This window comes from Lonchura striata, chromosome 7, assembly GCF_046129695.1.
Source record: "Lonchura striata isolate bLonStr1 chromosome 7, bLonStr1.mat, whole genome shotgun sequence".
Classification (NCBI taxonomy): Eukaryota; Metazoa; Chordata; class Aves; order Passeriformes; family Estrildidae; genus Lonchura; species Lonchura striata.
Genome location: NC_134609.1, coordinates 7,092,990 through 7,118,689, shown reverse-complemented (window position 1 = coordinate 7,118,689; position 25,700 = coordinate 7,092,990). Strand labels below are relative to the sequence as shown.

The 25,700-nt window shown below is 37.1% G+C and overlaps 1 protein-coding gene and 1 long non-coding RNA gene across 3 annotated transcripts in view; both read left to right on the top strand.

Annotated features, from left to right (window-relative positions):
* NRG3 (neuregulin 3) overlaps positions 1–25,700 on the top strand; it is a 348,278-nt gene that overhangs the window by 272,897 nt on the left and 49,681 nt on the right. For both annotated transcript variants that reach the window (XM_021537205.2, XM_021537204.3), the window contains exon 4: positions 1,351–1,377. In XM_021537205.2, the coding sequence (XP_021392880.1) occupies positions 1,351–1,377 (27 nt within the window). The remainder of the gene's footprint in view (positions 1–1,350; positions 1,378–25,700) is intronic.
* Positions 4,771–9,038, top strand: LOC116183804 (uncharacterized). Its single transcript, XR_004148496.2, has 2 exons — positions 4,771–8,863; positions 8,948–9,038. It is a non-coding gene; the product is annotated as an uncharacterized LOC116183804 (long non-coding RNA).

Genomic DNA, 25,700 nt, shown 5'->3' with positions numbered 1-25,700 from the left:
TGATTTACACAAGGATGCAAAGGTGTGAATTGCATGTAGATAACATTTGCAGATTTCACAGGTACGGAAAATTAGACGGGGAGAAAAGCTACAAATCTCTGTAAATATAGTTTGATGCACTTTTGATATATCTGATCTCATGCTTTTATAAAAATTACATTCTTATAAAAATTTACATTCCTGTCAAATGTACTAGGGATGTTTGTACATGATATTTTACGTGAATGTAAGAATACAGATTAAAAGATTATTATGTGGAATACGTATATGTATGATTTTGAGTTATGTGTTTTCAAAAGGAAATATTCATTTTTGTTGTCAGTCACTAAACTTGCATAATGTGCCTTCCCTAACACCATGCTAACAAGGTATTTATACCATATACCATCATCTTGTGTTCTTTGCTTTTGAAGTGCATATTGTGCCTTCTGCATGAAAATAAAATGTGGAGTTTATCAGCTGTTCCATAGATTTGTATGTTAAGTGAACTGAGCAAGCTGATGCTCAGTGCCTTCTCCTAGATGGATTGAAAGGGTGCTAAAGCTGAATTCCCAGCATGTTAAACAGAAACCCAAACATTCCATGATCTTGTCACAGGTAGCAGAGCTGGCAATAAAATGAAGTGTTTAACTGTTGGGTTATGCTGGAAGATCTTTTAGCTTTGCTATATAGTTCTTAGAGGACTCTTATTTATCATGTAAAAAAAATGGGCCCTGAAATGTTTAGAAGTCCATGTGGTAATTCAGTCAATATTCTAAAAGCATTGAGATTTTTGTTTCACTTTGAGATGTCTTGAAATGATTGCATCCTGTCTGTCTGATGGGCAGCTTGGGAGCGTGGCTTCCCTTTCCTGCTGTCAGATTCTGCTGTGCAGCAGAGAGCAGACAGGAGTCACCTTGGCTGCAAGTGTGGCTGTGTGCTGTGCTGAGAGCTGCCAGACTCAGGGGAAGCCTTCCATTCATCCTTCAGGTTTTGGTCCCTGCCAGAGAAAATGAAAGCTAGAACCTTTTCTGAGGACAGTGGTCAGCAGGATGAGAGAGGAGTTCAGGAGGATGGGAAAATGAAATCCCTCTAGTTAGCTGACTTGAACATAAAGTCAAATATGAAGGCATTCGTGTCCTTCCCCAGATATGTGTCCCTTCATGTGACAGCTGAGTGCCCTAAATTCCACCTTAGGATTTCCTCTGAGGGTCAGAGTTGTGCCTTTGTTTTGGACCTGTAACCACACAGTGGGCCCTGACCCCACACTGTTCTGCAGCACTGCCATATCAAGTTTAATTTATATTTACTCTGTTTCTAACATTTCTGTTTCTTTTCTCTTTTTTCTTTTACATGCTTTCATGAGTATAGCAGACCATTTAGGAATTGAATTCATGGGTAAGTTTTAACTTTTCTTCCTTTCAATTGCTCAGATTTATCTTGGTTCCTTAGTCCAAAGAACATGGAAGTTAATGTTTCCATGACCTCCCAAGACCCCCACCTCTGGGTTTTGGACTGGGTTCCTTTTATACTTACCAATTACATTTGAAATTATATGAAGGTTCAGTTTTTTCTCTTGTTCACTGCTATGGAGCTTAAAACCTACATAATGATGTTTTAGTATTTCATTGGTATTTAATGAAACATAGCATAAAGGTTATGTGACCATATAATCTTGAGGAATAGTATTTTATATGTGATTTTAGGGTAGAGTTACTAACTTTTTCATATAAAGGAAAGTAAATTTTAAATCAGATATTTTCTTTTGTTAAAAATTTGTTGTTAATTACAATATTAAATTTAACTAGGCTTAATAAGAAACATTAAAGTTAGTTCTCTTAAATCAGAGAAATACTTCTAAGAAAAGAGTAAAAGATCCATCATTCTGTGAAAAAAAGTTAAATTTGTTAGAAAAAAGCTAAAAATTGAGTGAATAATTACTTCTTACAATTTTGGAAAGGAAGATAACATTCTGTTGGCTCAGCTGCAGCTCTGTGGTGTGTTCATAGCCTCATGGAATGGCAGCTTAACAGATCACCTCTCAGCTGGTGATCTTCAGACTTGAGGAAGCTGAGATCCATCTTTAACAGTTAGTGGTCCTTTGTGTCAGAACAGCTTGCATAAACCATTAAATATGAATGAAAACACTATAATAAAAAGCAGGCAAATTCCTATTGGAGTCACAAACTAGTTACTTTTAATATGTTCTTTCCTGATGTTAAGTTTTACTTGATTTTTTTTCAATTTTATAATTAAGAGCCTTATAACCTATCGATTTTAAGTTCCAGTTAAGTATAAATTGTCAAGAAACCAATATGGTGATGAATATTAACTGCATGGCAGGCTGCAGGAACAAGAGGATAGCCAGCAGGTTCAGGGATTTTCTCCTACTGCTTATGGATTTTGTGCCAGTCCTAGAGCATTCTCTCTAGGGAACTGGTTCGTGAGGTCCAGAAGTTTTGTGTTTCACTTCACTTTATGTGAGGCTTGTAAAGTGCCAGTGGAATCACTGCAAGTGTCTTCAAAGACTCAGTGCACAAGCACAGCTGGGGAATGGTTACTTGAAAGGCTCTGCATATATCCTGCTTTTCCTGCTTAGCTTAAATTGGGAGCAGCAATCTTGAGGCATACAAGTTGAAGGTCAAACACATATGTAAAAGAGGATAAGAAGTATGGATATATGGGATGCTTTCCCAAATATCCTTTGAGTGAACCTTTCTGTAAGAAGCAGGGAAGTGTAACCCAATAGTCAAAGCTGAATTATTTTAATTTTATTTTGAGACTTTCAGTTTCCTCTCTTTTTTTTATCACATCTCTTTAAGGCATGAGCTAAAGCCAGTCCCCAAAATCTTGGCTCAGAATAGTCCTCTCATATGAGTAGCTCTCAGATTTTTTTATTTAATATTGGAGCAGATCCTGATGGCATAAAAATTAATGAAATCTTGTGTCTTAAGCCTGAAAATATTATGACAGCAGCCTAAAATGAACCTTGAAGTTGTTTTCTGTGGGCTAGAAAAAAGCAAGTTCTGGAATCATATGCAAAAGTGAAATGCTTGTGCTTCTTAAATCCCCCTCTAGTCTTCATGAAGATTTACTTAGGAAATGAAATCATTGCTATGCATGCAGCAAAGTAGAAATCCACACCCTGTACACAGAGAGTTTAAGTGACAATATGCTCATCAAATTAGGGACACTCCTGTAAAACCTCTACCTCTGGACTGTAGAAAATCATGATAATTTGTGCAAAAAGTGTTTTCTAGCTAGGAAAAACAACAATGCAGAGACAGTGCTGAACTTGCTGTTTGTACATAATCCAGAGAACACTTTCTAATGTTTTCATTGCATTTGTGGCCTCGGTTGCCTTAGAAATTCCATTTTCATCATCATCTTCCAGAGATTTTATTTGAAAACCATGTAAGCCATGTAACTTGGATTGCCAGGGCCAGCTGAATTCCTTCCACGGTAGACAAAGCTGAAACCTCATGTCAATGGGAATATCTGTCTGTAGAGGTGTAGAGGTGTCCAAGGGCACAGATGAAAAGTGCACTGAAACTGCACACCTACTTTAGCCAAGGAAGGTAGATAAGTGTAGTCATTACTTTTTCTTTTCTTTTTTTTTTTTTTTTTTTTGTTGTGCTAGACTCTCAAGGATCAGTGAAGTGTATATATATATAGCCAGTCCTTTTACTGTCCTGTTAGGGGGCTGTGGTCCATGAATTTGTGTATCCTGTTGTGAACCATTTGGTACCCTTTTCCCCCACAAGCTCCTGTGGCAGCCCATACCAGTGCTCAGCAGAGGTAGTGTCTGTTGTTTTTCCATTACCTGTTTAAATCTCCTTCCTGCTGGACCCTTCTCTCACAAACAGTACTTTGGGAACAAGAATTATACATTCAGTTCATGTACTACACTGAATTTTGTTAACCTTGCTCACGGTCTCACACCCCCTTTCCTGTCTGGGTCTTGTCGGGTTTGTGTTCTGTAGAATATTCACTATTGTGCATTCCAAAACTTGAATACCTGTTACTTTTATGCTGCTGATACTGATTTACACTGTTTCTTTTTATGGCTAGCAGAGACAAAGGCAGGCATATTGATGTGGCACATTTGTTTTAAAATGTTGCAAATGTACCAATGAATGTAAGGTTCTGATGTATTTATGTGCTGCAACTCCTGATTTAAATGAAAGCCAAGTATGTGGTCAAGGGACATTATGTCCTTAAAATTGTGGATTGAAGTATTTTTTTCACTGATCCAGCTTTATGAAACTTTTGGTGATAAAGAAACGGTTTATACTTGCTAGTACATCAAGTCAAAAAAAATAATAAGTCTTGTGTCTTATTGTCACTTGATTCAATATCCATCTGTGATGCAATCTCCTGGACAGGCTTTGGGCAAGGTCTTTTAATCTGTCTGTGCTTCAGATTCTCAGTTGGAGTAAGTTTTTTCAGGCTTTCTGAATTTAGATGCCTCAGCTCTTTCAATACCACAGAAACTATTTCTTCCTTGCAAGAGGGTGCAGACTTGGCTGTGTCCTCTCCTCTCCTCATACAGGAGCAGAGCTGTGTGAGGAGAGCCCCGTGCAGCTCCCCTGGTCTGCTCTGGTGCCCTGTGTCTCTTATTCACATTTCCAACACAAAAGTAAGGAAAAGTTGTCACCATGGTCCAACAAACTAGAAATATATGAGCAGTAGTAACAATTCTGTGTCGATGGGAAGCAGGCTGGTGCTTGGTAATGTGTATGTGAGCAAGAGAGATTTTTTAAAAAAATCAAAAGAAGCATCTGTTATTCTTTTATACAATGAAAAAACTAAGTGATGTATCATTAGCATTAGAGTATGGGGTTACAAGTACCTACAGCTTATTATCATTTTTTGACCCAAGTGGTTAACTGCACTTCAGGACTGAATGGTTGACCTTTCTGGTGAAAATTTTGTTGATGAGGGAAAATATCTGTGACATCAAACAAGGTCACTTTGGAGCAAGAGGTAGCAGCTGAAAGCTGTTGTAGAGACTGGCCTGGTGCATGTTCTCCCAGCTGCAGGGTGAAATCATTACCTGAGAGTCATCTGTGGATGTTCTGAGCTGCAAGCCAGTGCCTGAGACAAGGAGTTGCCTCTTCAACTCATTTCTTACACTGAGGAGGAGTAGAGTTAAGGTCTGCTAAGGCATGAAACACAAAGGTGAGTATTGGAACAACCTGCAACAACATAGAACAAACATAACTGTTGCAGCAACTTGCCTACACCACCGACTTCTGATGATCCAGAATGATGATCTTTTATGCTCTAACAGTACTTTATGCTCTAACAGTACTTTATGGTGGATGCAGCTGGAAATAAAATGCCCCAATAAATTGCAACAGCCAAGTTGCTGCAGTGTTTGATGGAAATACTGACATAACATGAAACAGTTTTTATCCTTGGGCTGCTTACTAGTTAAACCAGTATCAGTGGTATAAACAATTTTGATGTCATCATCTCAATCTCCCCATGGGTGAATTACAGAAAACCAATGTAGTGTTGTAATATTTAGTCACTACTTTTAATTTGTTTATTCTTAAGACTTAAACAGAAAGTTAATATTTTTCCTTAGAACTACTTATCTTTTCTGGAAAAGTCAGGAGCTTCACTGAAGTCAATGGAGTATGAATGGTATATAATACCTTGTAAGTGCTGAATCATTAAATAGCATTTAATTGAGCAGAGTAATAAAGTAACTCAAGAATGAGATCCTATTAAACTTTATATATCTCCTTGCAATGACTACAGTGTGAAATGTGTTCTGTAGTCTGAGCAGCTGTAAACAGTGGAGAAGATGGTACATGCTGTATTTTCACTGTGCCTATTCTTGTTGCCTCCTCATTGTGCTAAGATGATGTAAGACTCTGGGTGCTAAGATGATGTAAGACTCTGGGAATACCTGATCCAGTTAACCAGACTGACTCAGTGACCTTGTGTCACTCACTGTGATTGACGCATTTTGGTTTTTACAAAGTGCAAAAGTTGGTTTAGCTGATGGGCAGGATAACCAGTAGTACAACAACTTAGTATTTTTCCTGTATGCCAGAAATAAAAAGGCAAAGTTCATTAGTCCTTGCACTACTCAAAAACTGGGACCTGGATTCTCTCCTCTGAAACTCAATGTTTTGCAGCAGCAACCAGAAAATGATAATAAATAACCAGTGTCTGTATGGATGGTCCTTGCCTTAGTTACCATTTAGAAGCTCTTATCTGTTATACCCTGTAATGCTCCAGTCCTTGCTGGAAGGGAGGATGAATGAACATTCATTGAATTAATGACCAAAACTGTATGTGTTCTAAAGGTTTAAAAAATAAAGAAATTAAGTTCCGTTTTCCCTATATTCCTTTTTAATAGTATAAAGCGGGTAGATCTTTTGCTGATAATATGGCTGGTTTTATGCTCCTGTTTACACAAAATCTTTTTAGAGAGTCTGATCACAATCATCCCCCAGAACTATGAGACTATATCTTTCTAATAATTATTGTTATTTATCATTAAGCATTTAAATGAGTTCATCTGTACTCTGTTGGTAAATTTCTGAAGAACTAAGAAGGGCTGTTCTGGTAGGCACTGATACTTGTAATGTTTTCTACCATCATCATTGCTCCTTGAATCCCTTTGTTCTTCATCCTGCCTCACATTTTCATTACCTCCTTCTGCCTTTTATCTTTTCAAACGCAGCAAAGACTTTGCTCTTGGGATCTTTTCTAAATTCACTAAAGGCTTTGCTCTTGGGACCTCATCGTTCAGTTTGCCTTATGAAATACCTGTCCTTTTTAAGTATGCTGCAAAATAACAATAGCATCCTGAGGCATGAAATGGATTTAGACCCTCAGCACTTTCCGTGGGATTCACTTAGCTGGGAAGAAGAGTCATTTGTCATCTCTAGAGAAAAGAGATGTAAGCAGCAGAAGAGAGAGTTTTACAGGAGCAGCTGATGCCTGAGTGCTGTAAGAGCAATGGACAGAGCAGAGGTTCCTCAGGGGCTGCAGGAAGCTCTGCCAGTGCTTGTACCTGTTTAGGAAAACATCTCTGCTAGACGACAGTCAGCGTGCATCTGCTGCATAAGTTACAGGCTGCCTCACATCTTGGCTCAGTTTTAGACATGGTTCTAGTTCAGTTGAAAGATTTTTACCTAAATGTTTTGTAACCTATCTACCATGTTGGTTTGATACTATTATCTTTACTTTTGATATGTCATTTATCTGCACATCTGTATTGGCAGTGAACTGGGTTGGATTAACTTGCATTGTATTTAAAAGGTTTACTGTATGGTTAACTTATCTGTATTATTAATTGCCTTATTGTGATGCTTTCTCAAAATAGTAATTCCGTGAACTGGGTGGATAAAATAATTTTAATACATTTAATTTACTCTGATGACCTTCCTCAGTACTTGGTTTCTGCTGTTGTCTCTAACTGAACCTCCTAATCATTTGTGATGAAACTTACAGCAATTTAAAAAACACAAACTGATAACAGGGTGTACTGACAAGTTGAGAAAGCCAGAGCTGCTCTGGGTTTTTCTGTTTTGCTGGGGTCTGGGCTGGGATGAGGAGAAAGTTGCATTAGGTGAGATCTGTATAAGACTGTAAAAGGGATTGTGCAGCATCCCTAATGATACATAAGGATTGTAATTCTGGCACTCCCAAGGTGAATGTGGACTAAGTTCCACTGTGTGCTGTGGGGGGGCACTAATAAGGTCCAAGTGTTACATGTGGGTTAGAAAAGAATTTGTGAAGCCTCAAAAATTGATGTTGTGTACAAGCCTCCAGGTAAGTTTCCATGTAGGTCCTAGTGGAGGTACAACCTCTTCTTCATCATGCCAGCTTCAAAAACTTCTGGCACCTCAGGGAGAAGGGGCATGGACTTCCAGTTTGGATTTCAGCTGAGGATACAACATCTCATCTGCTCACAGAGGGGCTTTGCTGTGTCCTGTCTCTACATACACATCTTATGTGTAGGTTCTGGTTTGGGATTAGGCATGTGCCCTCAGCTCCTGCACAGCTGGTGTGCCTCAGAGTTAAACACTTTTTATTATGAAATACAGGTAATTAGATGGCTTCAACACTGAGCAGACAGCTGTGTATTTAAATGTGACCTTATACCCAGTCAGTCTCATAACCTGCATTTTGAATATGGTATTTAGGTGAATGCTGTGCTGAGCCTGAGGAATTGTTAAAAGTGACACAATGGTATGCTAATGCAATTAGATGACTTGCAGTGCTGAGATTTGGCCTTTGTTTGGGCTCAGTTGCAGTTTACCCAGATGCAAAAATATGTAGCCAGTAACTTGTACACTGCTGAAACAAGCCTAGCAGGGCAAAGGTGAGATCCCGGTGTCAAAGGTGGTGCTACAGACAGCTGCCACAGATCTGCCAGTGACACCTCATAGCTCCTGTAGGGACAGGGCTGGGAGGAGGCTTCAAAGCAGTGAGTACCATCTGGACATGTCCCTGAGAACTTGGGGTCTGTTGTTTGGGGTGGGGGGGTTTGTTATTAGTAGAAGGTTGCTCACTGTGTGTTGAGGTTATCTTGACACAGGAGGAGAAGCTCCACACACCTGATCTGCACCAGTTTGTGCTGCCATGGTGAATCAGTGCTACTTTGCCCTTTTGCTGCATGGAGGTGGTACCCACATGTCAAGTCTCATTCTGTAACTGATGCAAGGATTTGGAAAGCAGAATGTAAGTATACCAATAGATGTTCCATGGCAGTGGTGCACTTGTAATATATACTGCAGTTGTATAGAAAAATCAATGGTTTTGACAGTGACCCAAATCTTTTTCTGTCCTTCTGTGTCCTGCCTAGAATGAGCAGAGATGCTGTCCTGCCAGTAATTGCTGGAAGCAGAGGAGAAGGGTAAGCAGTGTGGAAAAATTGGCAACGTGCTGCATAGAGCACTACGTTATTGTTTCATGCACTGCCTTTTCTCTTCTTTTGCAGGAGCTGTAGGATATTGGCACGTGGAGAAGCGCAGAGATATTCCCACTCTGGCTGACAGTTTCTAATAAAGATATTTTTATTGTAATTGAAATTGTCTCATGATCATTTCCTGTTCCAATCAGCATCAGTATATCCTCATTTCAGGCATGATTCTGCTGAAAAACACTCTGTCCAGTGGCCCAGGGTATCTGGTGGGATTGCTTCAGACTTAACAGCCAACAATTATCTGGGACACAAGTGTGAGCAGCACAAAAGGAAGAGGGAAAAACAAATCCTATGTATGAGTGTGCAGGTGGTGTTCTTGTATGCTCAGTTATTAACAACAGGAAATAATCTCAGAGTTGCTTGTAAACTGTTACATTCAGATGAAAAACTGACTTTTTTGTTTACCACTAGTGGCTTTTCTTCATTGAATGGGTAAATAAATCATCATGAGGTATTTTCATTTACCATGGATCCAGATCCTTTTGGATCATGTTCATGTCATTTACTCACTGCATTTATATCTATTGCATCAGTCATCCTGTAATTATCATATGAATTAATATGATCTTTTTATTTTTGTGCTGAGTTAATTATGTACTACTCCATGCCTACCAAGTAAACTCTATTGTAATATAGTATTACTCTGTGGTTATTTTTTACATCTCTTGGTAATTTTACATTTCACATTCAAAAAGAGAATAAAAAATGTAAATACAAAAAAGAATCTGGTAATGGAGAAGCATCAAATGGGACAGTATATTAGTTCTCACAAGAATTACCTAAAACAGTTTAGGGTCTTCACTGCTCAATAGTGAAATACAAAGTAACAGAGAAAAGCTAGACAAAATTGGAGCAAGCAGTTTATAGAGGGGATGAAACTAAGAGAAAAAGCAGTTTATTTGCCATTGAGAACGTTACTACTTGTATTAGTAGCTTCCCACAGCTTGCTGTTAATTGCTAGGTGTGTAAAGCGTTTCCTCATTGAAATAATGACCTTAGTTACCCAAATTCAAGGTTTTAAGAAATGCAAGGAGCATGGAGTGAAGGCAGCTGATGCGTTCCACAGGGCAGTGCTGGTGGCTGCCTGCCCAAGCCTGGCCTCCCTTGTGCACTTCCAGCTCTTGCCAGTCCTCTGTGCATGAGCTAAAGTTCCTCAGGGCTGTAAAGACTTGAATACCTCAGTGCAAGACAAGAGTATTTAAAATTGATGCTTTCAAAGATTTTGGGTGTTTTCAGAGTGTTAGTTGAGTGTATATTTTGAGAATTGCAGTTGGACTTAATAAGAATTTTGTGTTGCTCTTGATTTCTGAGTAAAACACATGGAAGTCAGTGGATATTTTGAAATCATGTCTGTTATTGCTAATACAATGTACAGAACCTGAAATCAGGATCCAGTGTGTGACTAGACTTGACATGTGAAGTGAGCCTGTCCTTTTTCTGATTGGTTCCAAATTACCTAAATCTAAAAAACTCGATAAACCTCTCAACAGTAGTTACAAAATTGAGTATATACAAATAATTTGGTGCAATTTTGCAAAGCTAGGAGTATCTCTTGAACTTCCATTAATCTTCTCCCTACCTTTTCTCTTTTGTTCCTTCCTGATTGTTTGGTGTTCCTTTTTTAATGTACCCCTGTGGATCTTCTTTTTGTGTTAGTTTCATAAATCTACTGATCAATGAACTTACTCTGTTTAAATGTGTTACTGTTTACAGCAGTAAACTACAAATCAGTTGTATCACAAACTGTTCTGTTTAGCTTTAATGGAGAGTACAGCATGCACACACTGAAGTTTTACTCATTTATTATCATAATGCCCTCTCCTGTACCCAGAAGTGTTGCAGCATTTGAAAAATGGAAATCACAATATACACTAACTTTACCAGCTCATAAAATATGAATGCTCAGAAAATGAATACAGCAGTGTTAAATACAGTTAATCAGCTTTAGAAAAACAAAAATACGTATTTATCACTATAATACATACATGCATGGGATATTAATGAAAAATACCAGATACATCATTTTCTGTGTTTATTCTACACTGTGCTCATTACTCTCTTTCAAATAATTTAAATTTGCTTTCAAGATAAGGACAATTTGCTGCTGATGAGAAAAGTCTGGATGTCTTCTGTGCTATATTTTTCTTTGAGGCTGTGAACTAGAATCTATGCACTGAATATAAAGCTGGCTGGGATGGAGATTTTGTACATTACAGTGGACTGACAGAGTAGACCTTTAAAATTGTTGAGCTGTAAACAATTGCCTATAGTACATTGTTAGGAAGTGTATCATAAAAATACAAGACTTTATTAAACTCAAATTAACAACCTGTCTCAGTGAGAGTGTAAGACTGTGATTCTGCTGAATTTTGCTCCATTAAGTTTTTTTATGCTTCTGACTTTAGGTAATGTGCTTAAGTCAAAACCAAGAAAGTGGCATCTGTTGAGTGTTTGTTTAATGAATGATGGAGAGAAAATTACAAAAACAAGTAAATATTTTATTTGTCAGTTTTTTCTTGTGAATCTATGTGTGTTTTAAAAACTTCTCTTGCCTGATGGAGTTTGTTTTCAAGGTAAGGTGGTACCAGAGGATCTCATTTTTTCATTTAGTAGTGAATCCTGTCTTGAAATAAGATGGCTGACCATTGGTGGGAGAAGGTGACTGAATCCTATAGAAATTCTATAGAAAAAATCAAGTCACTTTAAATTTATTCCATTAAGTTACTTAAAGGTGAACTGGAGAGAAAAAGTAGATGTAATTGTCTTAAATTATGCTGTTTCTTTGAAGCTAAATAGGTATTCATGTGGGTTTTTTCAAAAAATTACTTTTAAGCATATGTTCTAGTCAAGTTTTTGTTCTAAAAAACTGTGAAAATATTCATTTAGACCTCGTGGAAAATATGGAAATTCTGTCATTTATTTTTTGCTGAATGCAAGTGGTGAGTCGTGAGAACTCCTTTGGGTGGCCAATATCTTACTTGTCAGTGCTGGGTCAGAGGTTCTTATTTGACTCTGATGCAATTGATGTGGAGAGAGGACAGCTGAAAGACAATTCAAATGTCTGCCTTGGCACTGATGCTGCTTTATCCAACTTTTATGTCAGGAGTTGTTTCCTCAAAGCGTGAGTAATGTAATGACACTGCCTTGTTTTTCAAGTGATTTGTAATTTTTTCTATACTTTTTAAGAGGTGTTAGTACCCATGTGTCAGCTATTTTGATGGTTTCATTGCCTCAACACCTTTGTGGATTGGGTTTAGCATCTGTAGGCCATGCATCAGTTTGGTAAACATCCCATTCAGTCTGCTCAGCCATGTTCGGTGAAAGTCGAACAGTCCTTGGGGAAAAAAAATGAAACTCACCTAAAAGTTTGCAGGTATAACTCTTATTGTGGAAAATTGTGAATTCAGAATTGAAATGTGCTCCAGACACCTTACTGGACGTTCAGCCTGTGCTCCTGGTTCTGGTGGTGCTAGTTTAGCAAAAATGGGACATAGTGTGTGCTCCCTTTTTGGAACTGTGACAAACATGTTCCCTAAACCTCCCCAAACCCTGAAATATACTCCATTTCCCTAAATCTCCCTTAAATTTAGATTTTTTGTGTTTTTTCTCTTAATAAAGTATGCTAATAAAAATTCATGAAACTAGCAGTATATTATTCACTTATCAGGGAATTATCTTCCCATAATACTCCCCATGATGTAACATTATTTTTTCTCCCATTTTATACTCCTCATTTTATGGAGCCAAGATGTGTACCATCCATCATTTAATTTACACTTTTGTCATCTTTATTGCTTGCTCAATCACTTTGATACCTTCACCTTATCCTTCCTTGTTTTGCTTTCAGTGTTCTAAAAACTGTGGATGTTCTTGTTGGTAGCACAGCTGTGCTGATGAACCTCCTTGCAAAGTCTTCTGCTGTTCAGAGGAGTGTGTCTCTCCCTGTCATTACTTGTGTCACTGTTCTGAAGAAAAGCTTTTTAGCTCTTTACTTCCTCTGGGTGTTTTCCTTTCCTCTTCCATCGTTTGTCACAGCTCTGCAGCCATCGCTCACTCCCTGCTTATTTTGGTAGCACCATTTCTTCTGGTGTCGATGTTCACTATTTTCCCTTAAAAAAGTCTGTAATGTTAAATTTTCTAAATTTTTCATAAGGCCATATATGAACACCTGCATCTATTATTCAGAACTCATTTCTTTTATGCTATAACCTAGAACTTCTTTTATAATCCAGTAATAAATGAGAGCCTTCAGTTTCTTCAGAGGGGGTTTTTTTGCCGACCTCATGTTTATCTCCCAACTGTTTTTTAGTTAATTGTGCAACCCCTGCAGTGCAAGGAGCTAACAAATAATTCTAACAAATTATTGTTAGAATAATGTAGATATCCCTTCCCTCTTTGCTACCTCTGTCTTCATGCACTGGCCTCTTTGTGCAATATGTTTGAAGTGGTTCTTGGTCTAGAATAGATTATTTACTAGCATACAAATCATTTTTCTCCAATTCTTTTCTCCAGTCTTACATCTGAGAGTATTACTTAATAGTTATTGCCTGTTTACCTTTAAGGAGGTGCTAATTCAATCTTTTAAAATTTTATTTAAAGCTTTATGCCACTTATTATACTTCCACATGTACTTTTTTAGTTATGTTCCCTGTTGTCTGTAACTTCTGTCCTCTAGAGCAGTAGTTGGTGTGCCTGTGCGTTACCTTCTTACTTAAAAAGTATTTGTAAAATGGACATCCCAGAACCCCTGCATGATTCAGGGTAGAATCTAAAGGTCTCTAACCTGAGGTTCGAAGCAGGGTCAACTCAGGTGCCACCAGGCTGCTCAGGACTTTATCCAGATTAATCTTAAAAACCTTGGACTGCACAACTTCCCCAGGCAACCTGTCCCAATGCTTGACTGTTCTAATGGTAAAAGATTTTCCTTATATCTAGATAAAATTTGTTATTTTTCTGTAAATACTCTGGAATAATGTATTTTCTGCTAACTGATATTTTGTGATTCAGACAATTAATTGGTTATTGATACTCAATTCTCTGCTTATATGCTGGGTAGGCAAAAATAATTTAGTCTTAGTTTTGATAGTCCTATTTTTCTTGTCCTGTCGAAGCTATACTAGTCCTTATTTATTTATGTCATTTTACTGCTAGAAAAAGTATGTGATATAACTCTAATGTAAACTTCCCTCTGCAGCTTTGTAGTTATCCAGGCCTATAGTACAATATTTTATCAGCTTTATGCAAAAGCAAGTTCTAAAAGTAATGAGTTGCAGTCCATTGTTTTAGATTAGATCACCACAACTGAAATGCCAGGAAGTTATCCTATTCTAGACACCTTTGCTTATATACTTGTATGTTTGTGATATCAAGAATTTCTCACCTAGTACCTGGTTTCACATTAAATTCTGTATTTAGGCAAAAATGTAAAGGACCAACTGGAAGTATTGAGATTTCTAATGGCCACAAAGATGTGCAAAGCAGTTTAACAATCTTTTTTGATACAGCTCCCATAATGCAGCCTCCTCTTCAAAGAGCCTTAGTAAAAGAGCTATAGATTTCAGAGAATTCCATCAAAATAAAGTCTGGCTTTAAATAAAAACTTAAACACACTTTGTTCCATAAGTGCTTTTATTAATGTATACTTTTGTAATAACCTGAATGAGGAGCGTGGACATGAAAAGTGAATTAACAAGTCAGGATTGACTCCCACCCTCAGTTTTGAAAAATCTATGAAAAGGGGTTTTTGCTTGCTCTTATGCTGTTTTCCTTTTAACATTGTCTGAATTGCTTTAGCTGCATTATATATTCCAAATACATGAACTATATGAAACTGTTAATAACTTTAAAATAATTGAAATGCTTCTTTAGATACCAGTTTTACTTTCCTCTCTTATCTTTATAATAAGTAAGAGAGGAAAAGCAAATATTGATACTTCTTTCCATCATCTGACTTGAATGTAAAATGACATCATAATTTGAATTAACTTTATTTTTCATTCTCTTCAGCAAATGGTTATGCATTAAGTTATTTTATTCACTAAGAAGGCTGAATGCAATTATGTGATTTTTTATTTAGCCAAACAGAAGAACATTTTCACAGAAGATCTTTCCATTTTGGAAACCAAAGGTAACCTTTTGTGCTTTTAGCGACAACACTGTTTGTTAGGTTCATTGCTTGTGGTATTTTTAAATTTTTTTTCCTGCAATTTGTTAGAAATATTTGGTAAAATAACTCTGCCATCTTTGATCATGCCTGACCCATTTAGCTGGGAACAGCCCAGAGGGATCTGTCAGAGGCCAGAATTGCCCTGCAGAGCCGTGACTCCGCCTGATTTCATGGAAAGGTGAGCTGGTCTTGGAGCACAGGTGAGAACAGAAACAGAGTAGCAGGAGGGCATTAATTCACTGAAAGAGTGATGGCAAGAACAGAACTTTGACCATAATTTTGCTTTCTTAACCAGGAAGAGATCTATGTCTTTTTAAAGAATTTGATTCTGCTGCAGTCCTGGATTTTAATGTGAGATTTCTCTTGTGCAGTGCAATAAAATTTGTGGTTGCAAACTGATTTGAAACTGTATAGTTAGTGAACAAAAGTAATTTCAGATGACATAATAATTTTCATTTACAAGCTGACAGAATTGTATCTGAAATTAATATAAGTGCTTAAAAAATATATGAAAACCATATTTTTGTATCCCAGGTGTCACAATAGATGCTAACAGTTCTAATAATAATTCCGAAGAAATAATGTTATTGTGATTTCTTTATGTAATATGGCATTCACATCTTTTTATTATTGCATCTGTCAAAGATTTGTTTCACACTGTGGGGAATTGAAAGATAAATGCTGACAAATGCCCCTGTATCTTATGAAAAATTGTTAAGTGGCTAAATGTATAAGCTAAAATAAATCTTAATTCATGACAGAAAATGTCAGAGGAATCAGTTCCAAAATCCAAAGTTTCATGAACAAAACTACAATTCAAGAGTTGTAAATGGAAAATTACTGATCTCCCAAATTCCTTTTGTCTGTGTGAATACCTAAACCAGCTATCCAGTGTATAGTTTCCTCCTTTATTTCTGTAACCTTTTCTAGTTTTCTATTTTCACTAAAGCATGTACACACACATTTTTTTACATTTGTTATACAAAAACACACTACTTCTAGTTTGTTCCAATCTAACTCACTGATCTAATCATGCATTGTATAATGATCCATCCCATTTTGTCTAGGCACACGTATAGCAATGTATGAAATTAATGTTCCTTTCCTTAAGAATGCTGTTAATATGAACCATCATGTTGTGGGTGCTCTGCTTCTTGGGGGTATTTTTGTGGAACAAAAAGCGGAAAGGAACCACTTCAGGAAGTATTACAGAGAAAAATGGTTTCTTGCTGTAAATTTAATCATTCTTGTGTAATAAGTTTGTTACTGTTCTAAAAATCCAAAGTATCGCACAGGTAAGAAGTTGCACAGTTCATTAGTTTAATGTCACTGAATTAGAAGACCTCAGCTCCTGAGATGGATCAGTCAAACACCACTACTAGAGAGAGCAGTGTGTGTGTGAGAGCTGCTGTGGCAGCCGTGCTCGTATTCCTCCACCTGCCCAAAGAGGCACAAGTGCCATGCTCAGGAGCTGAGCTCAGCTGCTCACCCACTTGCCACACACATCGGTGTCTGTTCTGCCTAGTCTGTCTGATGGTGGGTAAATAAACAACTGAAGCTGCGTTCAAAACCACAGGGGTACCTTCATAAAATAATCAAATGCCATTTATGTTTAGCTGTTAGTGTTGCACTTGGTGTTTTCAAAAGCATTTGTTATGAATACAGTGAAGAAATAACGTTCTATCGTCCAAAATACAGTGTATGAAGTGCCTGAGCCCTTCTCTTCGCTGCTGTGCCTTTCTGCACCTACTGCTAAATTGCAGCTTCTTAGGGAGGAGACAAGTAGTGTCTGAAAAACACTCATGTCTGCTGGATTGCTTCCCAGTGCTGTTTGCTCAGCATGGAGTGCCACGGATCAGGGCTGGAAAACGCAGTCAGCCCTCCTGTTGACCTGTGGTTTTATGCCAAATCGTTTAAGGCAGAAGCTGATATGGGCAGGAAAGGTAAAGTTAAAAACAGGAAAGTTCAGGGCCTCTTCAAAAAAAGAAACCCCTTCAGTTGTTGGTTAGGAGGCAGCTGGAAAAGGCAGCAGTGGTCCTATGGAACACTGTGATTCTGTTGCTGTAGAGGAAAAGGGGTTGTTTCCTGTTGTTACCCTAAAAGCCAAGTCTGGGAATGATGGTTCTCATGGCAAAAGTGAAGCCAGCAGTTTTGCTGAGGAGACAAATCGGTAAGTGCTGCAGCTGAGTCAGAAAATGAGTGTTGGTCTGGGGAGAAACATCAATAAAATGTGCCTTGGGGATCAGGAGGTTGCTCCACTGTGGGTGAGATCTATGATGCCATGGGCTACTGCTGCAAGCTGCGGTTTTTGCAGATGTGAGAAATGTTTTTAAGGCTGTTCTGTGCATGATATGGGATGGCTGAGTCAGAGTTCATGGCTTTGTACACTGCCTAATAAATGTACTATGGCAAATTGTCACATTGGGAATTAATTAATTTTGCTTCTCATGCGATCAAGTGCTTCTTGTCTATATTTTTATTGACATTTCTATTTTTGAAAATGAACTCATCTTTTTTCTTTATTTAATTTCTATGACATTATGACTTTTTAAAATTTAGTTTAGGTAATCCAATTTGCCCTAGTAAAACTCCTATATACCCTCATGTATTACTCATTTAACACAATCTAAGTGTATCCTTATTTTGGGGTGTTGTAAGGGATAATTCTGCTGAAAGTCTACTAGAAGGATGTATGGAGTTTTAACAGACACAATTATTGTGTCATATAATTCACAGCCATAAGAGCAGTCCGGTTTTAAGGGGTAATGTAAAATTACCCACTCCTCTCCATGTCTTCCACAGAAAATAGCTGATGTTTTGTATGTTTTGGTACATGCCACACATTGCCTCTTTCAACAACAGCAGATGATGAGGCACTGACCCCAAGCCCTTGTCAAAGTGAAATTTCCAAGATGAAGTTGAATCAGAGCTGGTTTACAGATGGAAATAATATATTAAAAATATAGCACTGTAGAAAGAGTTATCATAGAGAAGATACTAGGAAACCATTTATCTGATTATCTATCACAGGTAACTTGTAGGGTGAAAGCAAGGTTGTGGCACTTAGAGCCATTACTTGCAGCATAAAGGAATGAAGCAGCATCCAAGAGAATAACTACAGAAGAGAAATGTGCATTTATTGTCTTGATTAAGTGAATGAATCCTGCTTAGAAGTGCCATGAACTTCCTCTGTACAGAGATGTGCATCTCCACAGAATGCACAGTTGGATTTAATGGGAAGTTTTTGCTGTTGACTTTGAGGGAAGGCTTGGAAAATATTCACTTCAGCAGAGCTGTGCTCACTTAGTCCCTTTGAGGACCTGTGCCCATTATTTTAATTAAAAGCAGCAGACAGAATCTGATCATACAGTGCCTTCTCTATACCAAACCCAAAGTTAAAATGAGTTCTTTTTGCTCAGTGTAAAACTGAATTTAGCAACCATGTCATGTAACCAGACCTTCTGCAGCATCCTCTGAAAGGCAGTGTCATGGGAAAAGCAAAGGAAGCAATTGCAACATTCACTTCTTTTTATTGCCAGAACCATGCCAGAAATGTTGTTAGGGAGCAACATTTAATTAAACTGTTATCAACTTAACTTTGGGGTATTTCATAATCTCACCCTTGGCATTGTCTTTTTATTAGGAAAAGGCTTAAGTGACTATGAAATGTAATGAAAGGCCATGGGGAGGGCTTGCACACCACAAAGCTGCTAATCCATTGGAGGCCTTTGTGGGAAGTGAGCATTTTTCAACAGCAATGCAGAGCTTTGAAGGTTATCAGGACCTTTTATCTTCTAGTCAGCTTTCTCTGAACTTGAAACTCTATCTGTGTGAAGTACATCCCAGCAAATACCCACTGAGCTTGAGGTGGAAAGACTAATGTATTGCTGCTTTTCCTCAAATGTTTTAGATCCTTTTAGTTGTTTATTTGCTTTATGTAGCATGTGGGAGCCTGAGTGAGAGTCCAGGACATTAAGCACAATACATGTTCAATGCTCCCAAGAGTTTATTGTTAGAGTTAGGTGTTGTTCAGACAGTGTGGGTTTGACACTGCAAATATAGAGGTATATATCTATCTTGACCTCAAACTAAAATAAAAGATCCAGACTGATCCAGTAATAGCAGGAGTGCAATATTTTCCTCTCAGGTTTGTTGGTTTTGAGTAAGAATGTGATCAACTGGGAACAAGCACAGTGCCTGCAGTTCTCTTTCATATTTTATGTCCCATAACTTATTCTTTTTATTCATCATGAAGTCTAAGCCATAACAGGGAACAAGGTGTCTGAGAAAATACTGACTGACTTGGACATTTGTACTCAGTCTCTTTTGTTAAGCCTTGCAAAGAGTAAGGAGAACAGTTTGCTTTGTGATGGAAGAAATAAACACTAGGAGCATCTAAGATGTAATTATTTGAAAGGAAGTTAATAGGTAATCTTTTAAAAAAACTGTTGGCAGATTTTGGCATTTCTACTGCTGAAAAGGACTCCTTTGGTTTGAATCTTGCCATTCCTAACCACACACTACCAGTGATCACTCTGGGAGCTGCCATCTCAGTGTCTAGTTAAACTTGCCCATGTCAGGCACTTTAATACAGCTTTAAGTGACAGCAGTATTGGGCTGTCCCTGGCCTCATTTACTGGTGAATAATAATGTCATGCAAAGTCCATTACTGCTGTTCTGCATCCATGCTGCTGGGCTTGCCCATCACTAACAGCTAACAAAGAAGCACAACATAAATTAGCCACTTAATTTAATCCAAAATGCAGCTGGAGCATTCATTAGGCTCCTTGAAAAATCTCATCTTAACTGTCAAAGCTAAATACTTTCACCAGTTGTTGCTTGTTTGCTTGTTTGTTTTTTTCTTAACAGTGAAAAGTTCTGGAGCTTTGACTGAAATTTTATATCTTAATTTTTTTGGGAGGAGGTGGTAGGATTGTTTGCTTTACATTTTTTTTACTGAAGATGTAGTGTTCCAGTGTGGTACAATAATTTGCATAAATATCAGTGTTTAACTATTGTCACTGTGCCTTCCACAAATCTTTAAATATTATGATCTTTATCAAGTGTATTATTGGAAGGATTGTTATAGATACCACTTGCCAAGACTTACTAAAAAGTTCCATAAACCAGGGAGTGCATATCTTTCACTGGTTACTTGGCTTGAGCCATTTCCCCACTTCAGAGGTACTAAAATCTGCCATTCAGTGGAGTCAACAGAGAACTGTTAACCCTGGCTGTGTAAAAATCTGGACACTCACTGTATCCAGGTTGCTCCTACTCTTAGCAGCAGTTGAGTAAAATTTCAGAGAACATAATTACCTTTCTTTGGTGTGTGTGTTTTCTATTTATAATCTCAAATCCTTACTTCCTCTGTTGCATTCTCTTACACCAAGTTAGCTGTTAGAAAAAAAAAAATAAATCAGTGATTTGTGTTTAAAATATCAAAACTGGGCTAATCAGATGCCACTGCTCATGCTACCAGAATGATGTCTTAACTAGAGCTAAATGGATAAAGTCTGAACTGAAGTCCTCAGTATAAAGCATCACTCCCTGAATCATGAACTGAATTTTGTCTGCTTGTCAGCTGAGTTCCTCCTAAGTTCAGGTGGAGTAGCAGCAGAATTATGGGAATCACTGCTCTTGTGGCATTTATCCCTGGGATTCTCTACTGAGGAATTAATCATGTGTCATTAATATATTCACCTGCGTGGGGAGTAAACAAAGTCTTGGACTTGGCAGATAGAAAATCTGTTGCAGGGGCAGACTTGGAGACAGACTGAATTTTACTTCTGTTGATACAACTGAAGTTAATTCACTCCTTTCTTCAGTCAAATATTTTGACACAATCTGAGTTAATCAGCCTGCTCTTCAAAAAATATTGAAAAGGTCATACAAATTAATAGCCAATTTGGAAAAGGGATTTGCATTCAAAAAAAAAGAGAAACAGGAAGGAGATTCCAATCTTACCTGAGTACAGTAACTGTTAAGTTAAAAATCTTTAGGATATGAGACAGTATAAGTATCTCTAGATATATGTAAAGAGCAATTTTCAGTAAAATATATTAACTTAGGGCTTACTCCCTTTTCAGTTAATATGGAGGTGGGGGTTGGGAGCTCACTTTTTTTTTTTAAATTAACAGAGAGTAAAGCTATTTGATACAATCCAAGTGGTTCATCATGCATTGCAGGTAAACCTGGTGAATTGATTATCTGCATTTCTCAAATAATTCCACTTTCTTATTCATGATAATTGCTGCTCATTAGAGAAAAAAAAAATTGTAATGGATGTTAACATCACAGAAATAGCAACAAAAACCAAATGTTTCCAGTGTAGCATTTGTCTAAATTTCTCCTCCCCTGGCACTTCACTTAGACAGCTCTGTGTTTTATTGCATGGTAATAATTTCTACAATTTAGGCTATTTTTTTTTTTTTAGTATCTTTCATGATACATGGTTATAATTTTCTAATTTTTTTTTTCAGTGCTGTGTTTTTCTGTGGAGAGGAAATTTTTTTGGAGCGTGTCAGAGTATTCAGTGGCCCAGAGAGAAATGCTTAGGCATTATTTTACATTTATATAAATATATATAAAAATTCATTTAATGGCGGCCTTTATAGTTTCCCATAGACTTGAAGCCTTTCAGTAGGGAAGGTTTTAGAGGGTACAGTTTGGCTTTTGGGTTTATTTAGACATTTTTCCCCTCTTTCACTGCAGTTTCCATGATCTGTTAAATAGCAGAGCTGTTGCTGACATTTGGCTATTTGATTAACATACAAAAGTTTTTGCCTCATTTCATATCTGAATATTTTTGAATATGCAAAATCCCTTGTATTTCATGCTGTCTTACAAAAAGAAGTTGTTTGCATTTGATTGTGTTGTTCAATCTCTAGTTTTAGGGTATGAAAAGAGTAGTTTGTGCCTGTTAGGGCGGAGGAGACAGTTTTGTTTCTTGTCTTTGAAGAGGTCTTATGAGATTACAGAGTTCTTCAGCCAGTAGTTTTTCACTGGAATCCATAATATAAACTGGGCTAGGGACAATATTTTGGTACTGAATAAACCTATATCATAAATAAAAGTTGTTGTTGATAGGAAATAAAGCAAATTCTAACCTCAAAAAAAGTTTCTGGGCTATGTTGACTTCATAGGTCCTGAAAAGATAACTTTTATATCAAAATGATCCAGCTTTATTGCAAATCAAGCAAAAATATTTCATTGAATTCTTAAATGCAAAACTAAATATATTTTCTATAAGCTTCAGAATTAACCCCAGTATTAGAAGTTACTGCAGATGTTTATTAAATACTTTTTTAAAAGACAGTGGATACCAGATCTTTGAATGAAAGATAAATATACATGGCTTCAAAACTATGAGGGGTTTTTAATATTTCCTTAAGAGCAGCATCTCTGTGGTAAGGTTCTTGTACAAGATCTTTAAATAATTATAATTAGTTGTTATAAGATATAAGGATGCTATTTTTCTGTACAAATAAAAAGAAGATAAAGGTTATTAGAAATCTGGTTAGACATTTGGTAATTTTAACACTAGGCAAAGCTCTCATTTGGAAAGGTCGAAATAAAGTTCATATAGTACTTCAAAGTAAATCATTGCATTATTCCAGAGACCTGCATTTTCATCTGGAGTGCAGCAGTGAATAATAAAAGCAAGTTCTCTTTTTGTTTTGTAAACTAGGCAGATAGAACATATTGGGATAAGGCAATCTAGAAGACATTAAAAAGTCAGATTATATCCTCCTGGATACCCACAGAACTTAGTTTTGTTTGATGCTTTGCCTTCAAGGGCATTTGTAATTTATGTGAGAAAAATAAGAGTAATGTTAGAGAAGCAGAGTAAGGTACAGTGGGGTGTCATGCTGGACCAGTGCATGCCTTGAACACTCATGGGTACATGAGCTGCTTGACCAATGTTTGGGAGTTTATTTAGAAAAAGAAAGTGCTACTTTTTTTTTTTTTTTTTTTAAGAGAGATGTTTGGCATAATTTATTTTGTTTCTGCTAAACCCGAGAGGCTTTCCAGGTAGTAAAATATTCAATTCCCCTGGAAAAAGCCCAGTGTTTTTTTGGACCACTGACTTTTCTCAGGAAATGCACTGCTTATTTTGATTGTACTAGGGATGAGCTTTCTTCCTGGGTACTTGCTTCATCACCTAAACTTGCTCTAATTATTAGTCATGGAATACTGCCAGAGGAGATTTAGCTCACAGGAACAGAAGCACTTCAGAAAGACTGACAGAGAGGTGTGTATGTCTGCATAAAAACCTGATAATGTCTACTGCAAAATCCTGGAGTTTAGCCCATATTGGGTGCCTCCAGTCAGTCTTTAAGACAAGGTAATATTTGTCCATGTTGTGTGCATGTTATTCAGCATCTCTTCCTCAATGGCAACACTGAATTTACTGAAGTTGCAAACATGCAAGCAGAAGTCTGTTGCATTTCAGCATTGGAAGAAGTGGCCAGCATGTATGTGGGGCACTCTGAGAAATCAAGTCTTCTCCATTTCTTCAAATCCTTCTTTCTTATCTTTAATCATTTAATCCCTCTCTCTAGCTAATTCCCTAAAGTAGATGAATACTTGTATGTGTCTCTTAATTGTTATCTAAAAATGCTTATTCTTAGGCTTTGGAAGTGTAATATAGAAAAAAAAAAAGAAAAAAAAGGCAGCAAACCCAAATGTCCCTAGACAGAGATTTAAACTTTGAAGCTTTCTTTATCTCAGATGTTTCTGCTCCATTATTCATGGGTGAGGGCTTTATACCACTTGTACCTAGCCAGCCACAAACTTGTTCTGTCAATTTCAACCCATCTCATATTAAAGATTAATTAACAAGAACTGAATTTTCTTTAACCATTGTGGAAGCTTTGGGGAAAATCCTAGCATGTGTATGCAATTGCAGCACATAGACCACACAAACTTAAACAAGATAGTTGAGGAAGCAATGGGATTCAGAATTTACACAGACTTTCAAAACACCCTGATGGGAGGATGATTTCACTGTTCTATTTCCTTTCCCAGACACCTTTCCTGGTACTGAGCCTAACGAGCTAGAAAGTGTAAAAGGGTAAGGTTTGATCCAGGGTAAATTTTGATTTTGCATCTGGAGTGTGTTTCAGATATCTTTGTGCTATTGGATGTTAGTTGTAAAGTTGTAAAGAGATTCTTTCAGAGGCATTTCCAAAGTTCCTTTAGCTTTTATCAACACAATAAAACTTAAGGACTCTTGAAAAATCCCTGTATATTTCTTAACTATTTAAAACATTTTTTTTTCTGTGAGAAGGACTTCAGAGAGAAGAATTGGCCATTAACTCCTCTCTATCCTGGCCTCAGAACTTATCGAGTAAACTGTTCTCAGTGTCATAAAATTATTCTACTAAAAATAATTCGGGTTCTTTTCAACAATTTGGCCTCGGTTACCATAAATAAGTTTTGGATATATATATATATATTTTTTTTAGCATTCATACTGGTCTTTATTAAAAATTATGATAAATCTGATAGTAAGCTACAAATGTACTGCAGGAGTTACCCCTAAATGATCTCCTAGTGACTGGCTTATGCTTTTGAATCCACTGAAGTAAAAATACACACTTTAACACAGTCATTTACTGAAGGTCAACATAAATGGCCTCAATGACTGGATGAATTTGAAGATATTCACAGCATTTGATGGAGATGTCAGTCATGATTCTCTCTGTAAATTCAACTAATAGAGGTGAGCAATCATTGCAGGACATAGTTTGGCTCATAAAGTTTTGCAAATTTAGGCTGATTTCAGAATATCTGGGGTATGATGCTGTTTTGTCAAAAGGTTAAAAACAAAGAAAAAAATTTAGAGAAGGAATGACTTAGTAGATAATTCCATTGTGAGCCAGATAACAATAAAACATGGAGCAGGAAACAGGTGAACATAAAAACACCATGTATTCAGAGAGCATCCTTGTAAGCATTTCTGATTCCTTGCAAAATGTCTGGTTAGAGGATTCACAAGCCTCTGCCTGAGAAAACATCTCCTTTAGGCAAAGAGTGCCATTGCATTTGCGAAAATACTCTTAGTGAGCTGAAATCTGTTGTTTCCCAATAGGCATGATCAAAGGATTTACCTATTGGAACACATGTGAGAGCTGATTCTCTTGTCTGTATTTTATAAGATCTAATTCTGCATTATTGGAACATTTGATGTTCCTTGTGCCAAAATCAAGAGTACCTGGAAATTGATTTTTAATTCAATAAGAGCCATTTGAGAAAAAATATGAGGGACACCTCACACCTGAATGACAATTCTTGTGTTTCTACTCTGTTACAATGCTTTAATTTTCTTGCACAGTGCAAAGTCGACCAGAATCAATCCCACTATTTCTAGCAAGTCTTGAATTACTCTGCACAAGACTCCTCACAGGTAGATTCCACAGATTAATTCTTAAAAAAATACTTTTTAAATGTTTCCAATTCAAAAATGAGTCTAAACAAGGTGGAAATATCCAGTAAGATTTAATAAATGCTGCAAGTGAGAAGAATTGGGAGTTGAGGAATGTCATTCTGGAAGGTTCTTGAACAGGGCTCCCATATTATTAACATAGTATAAACATA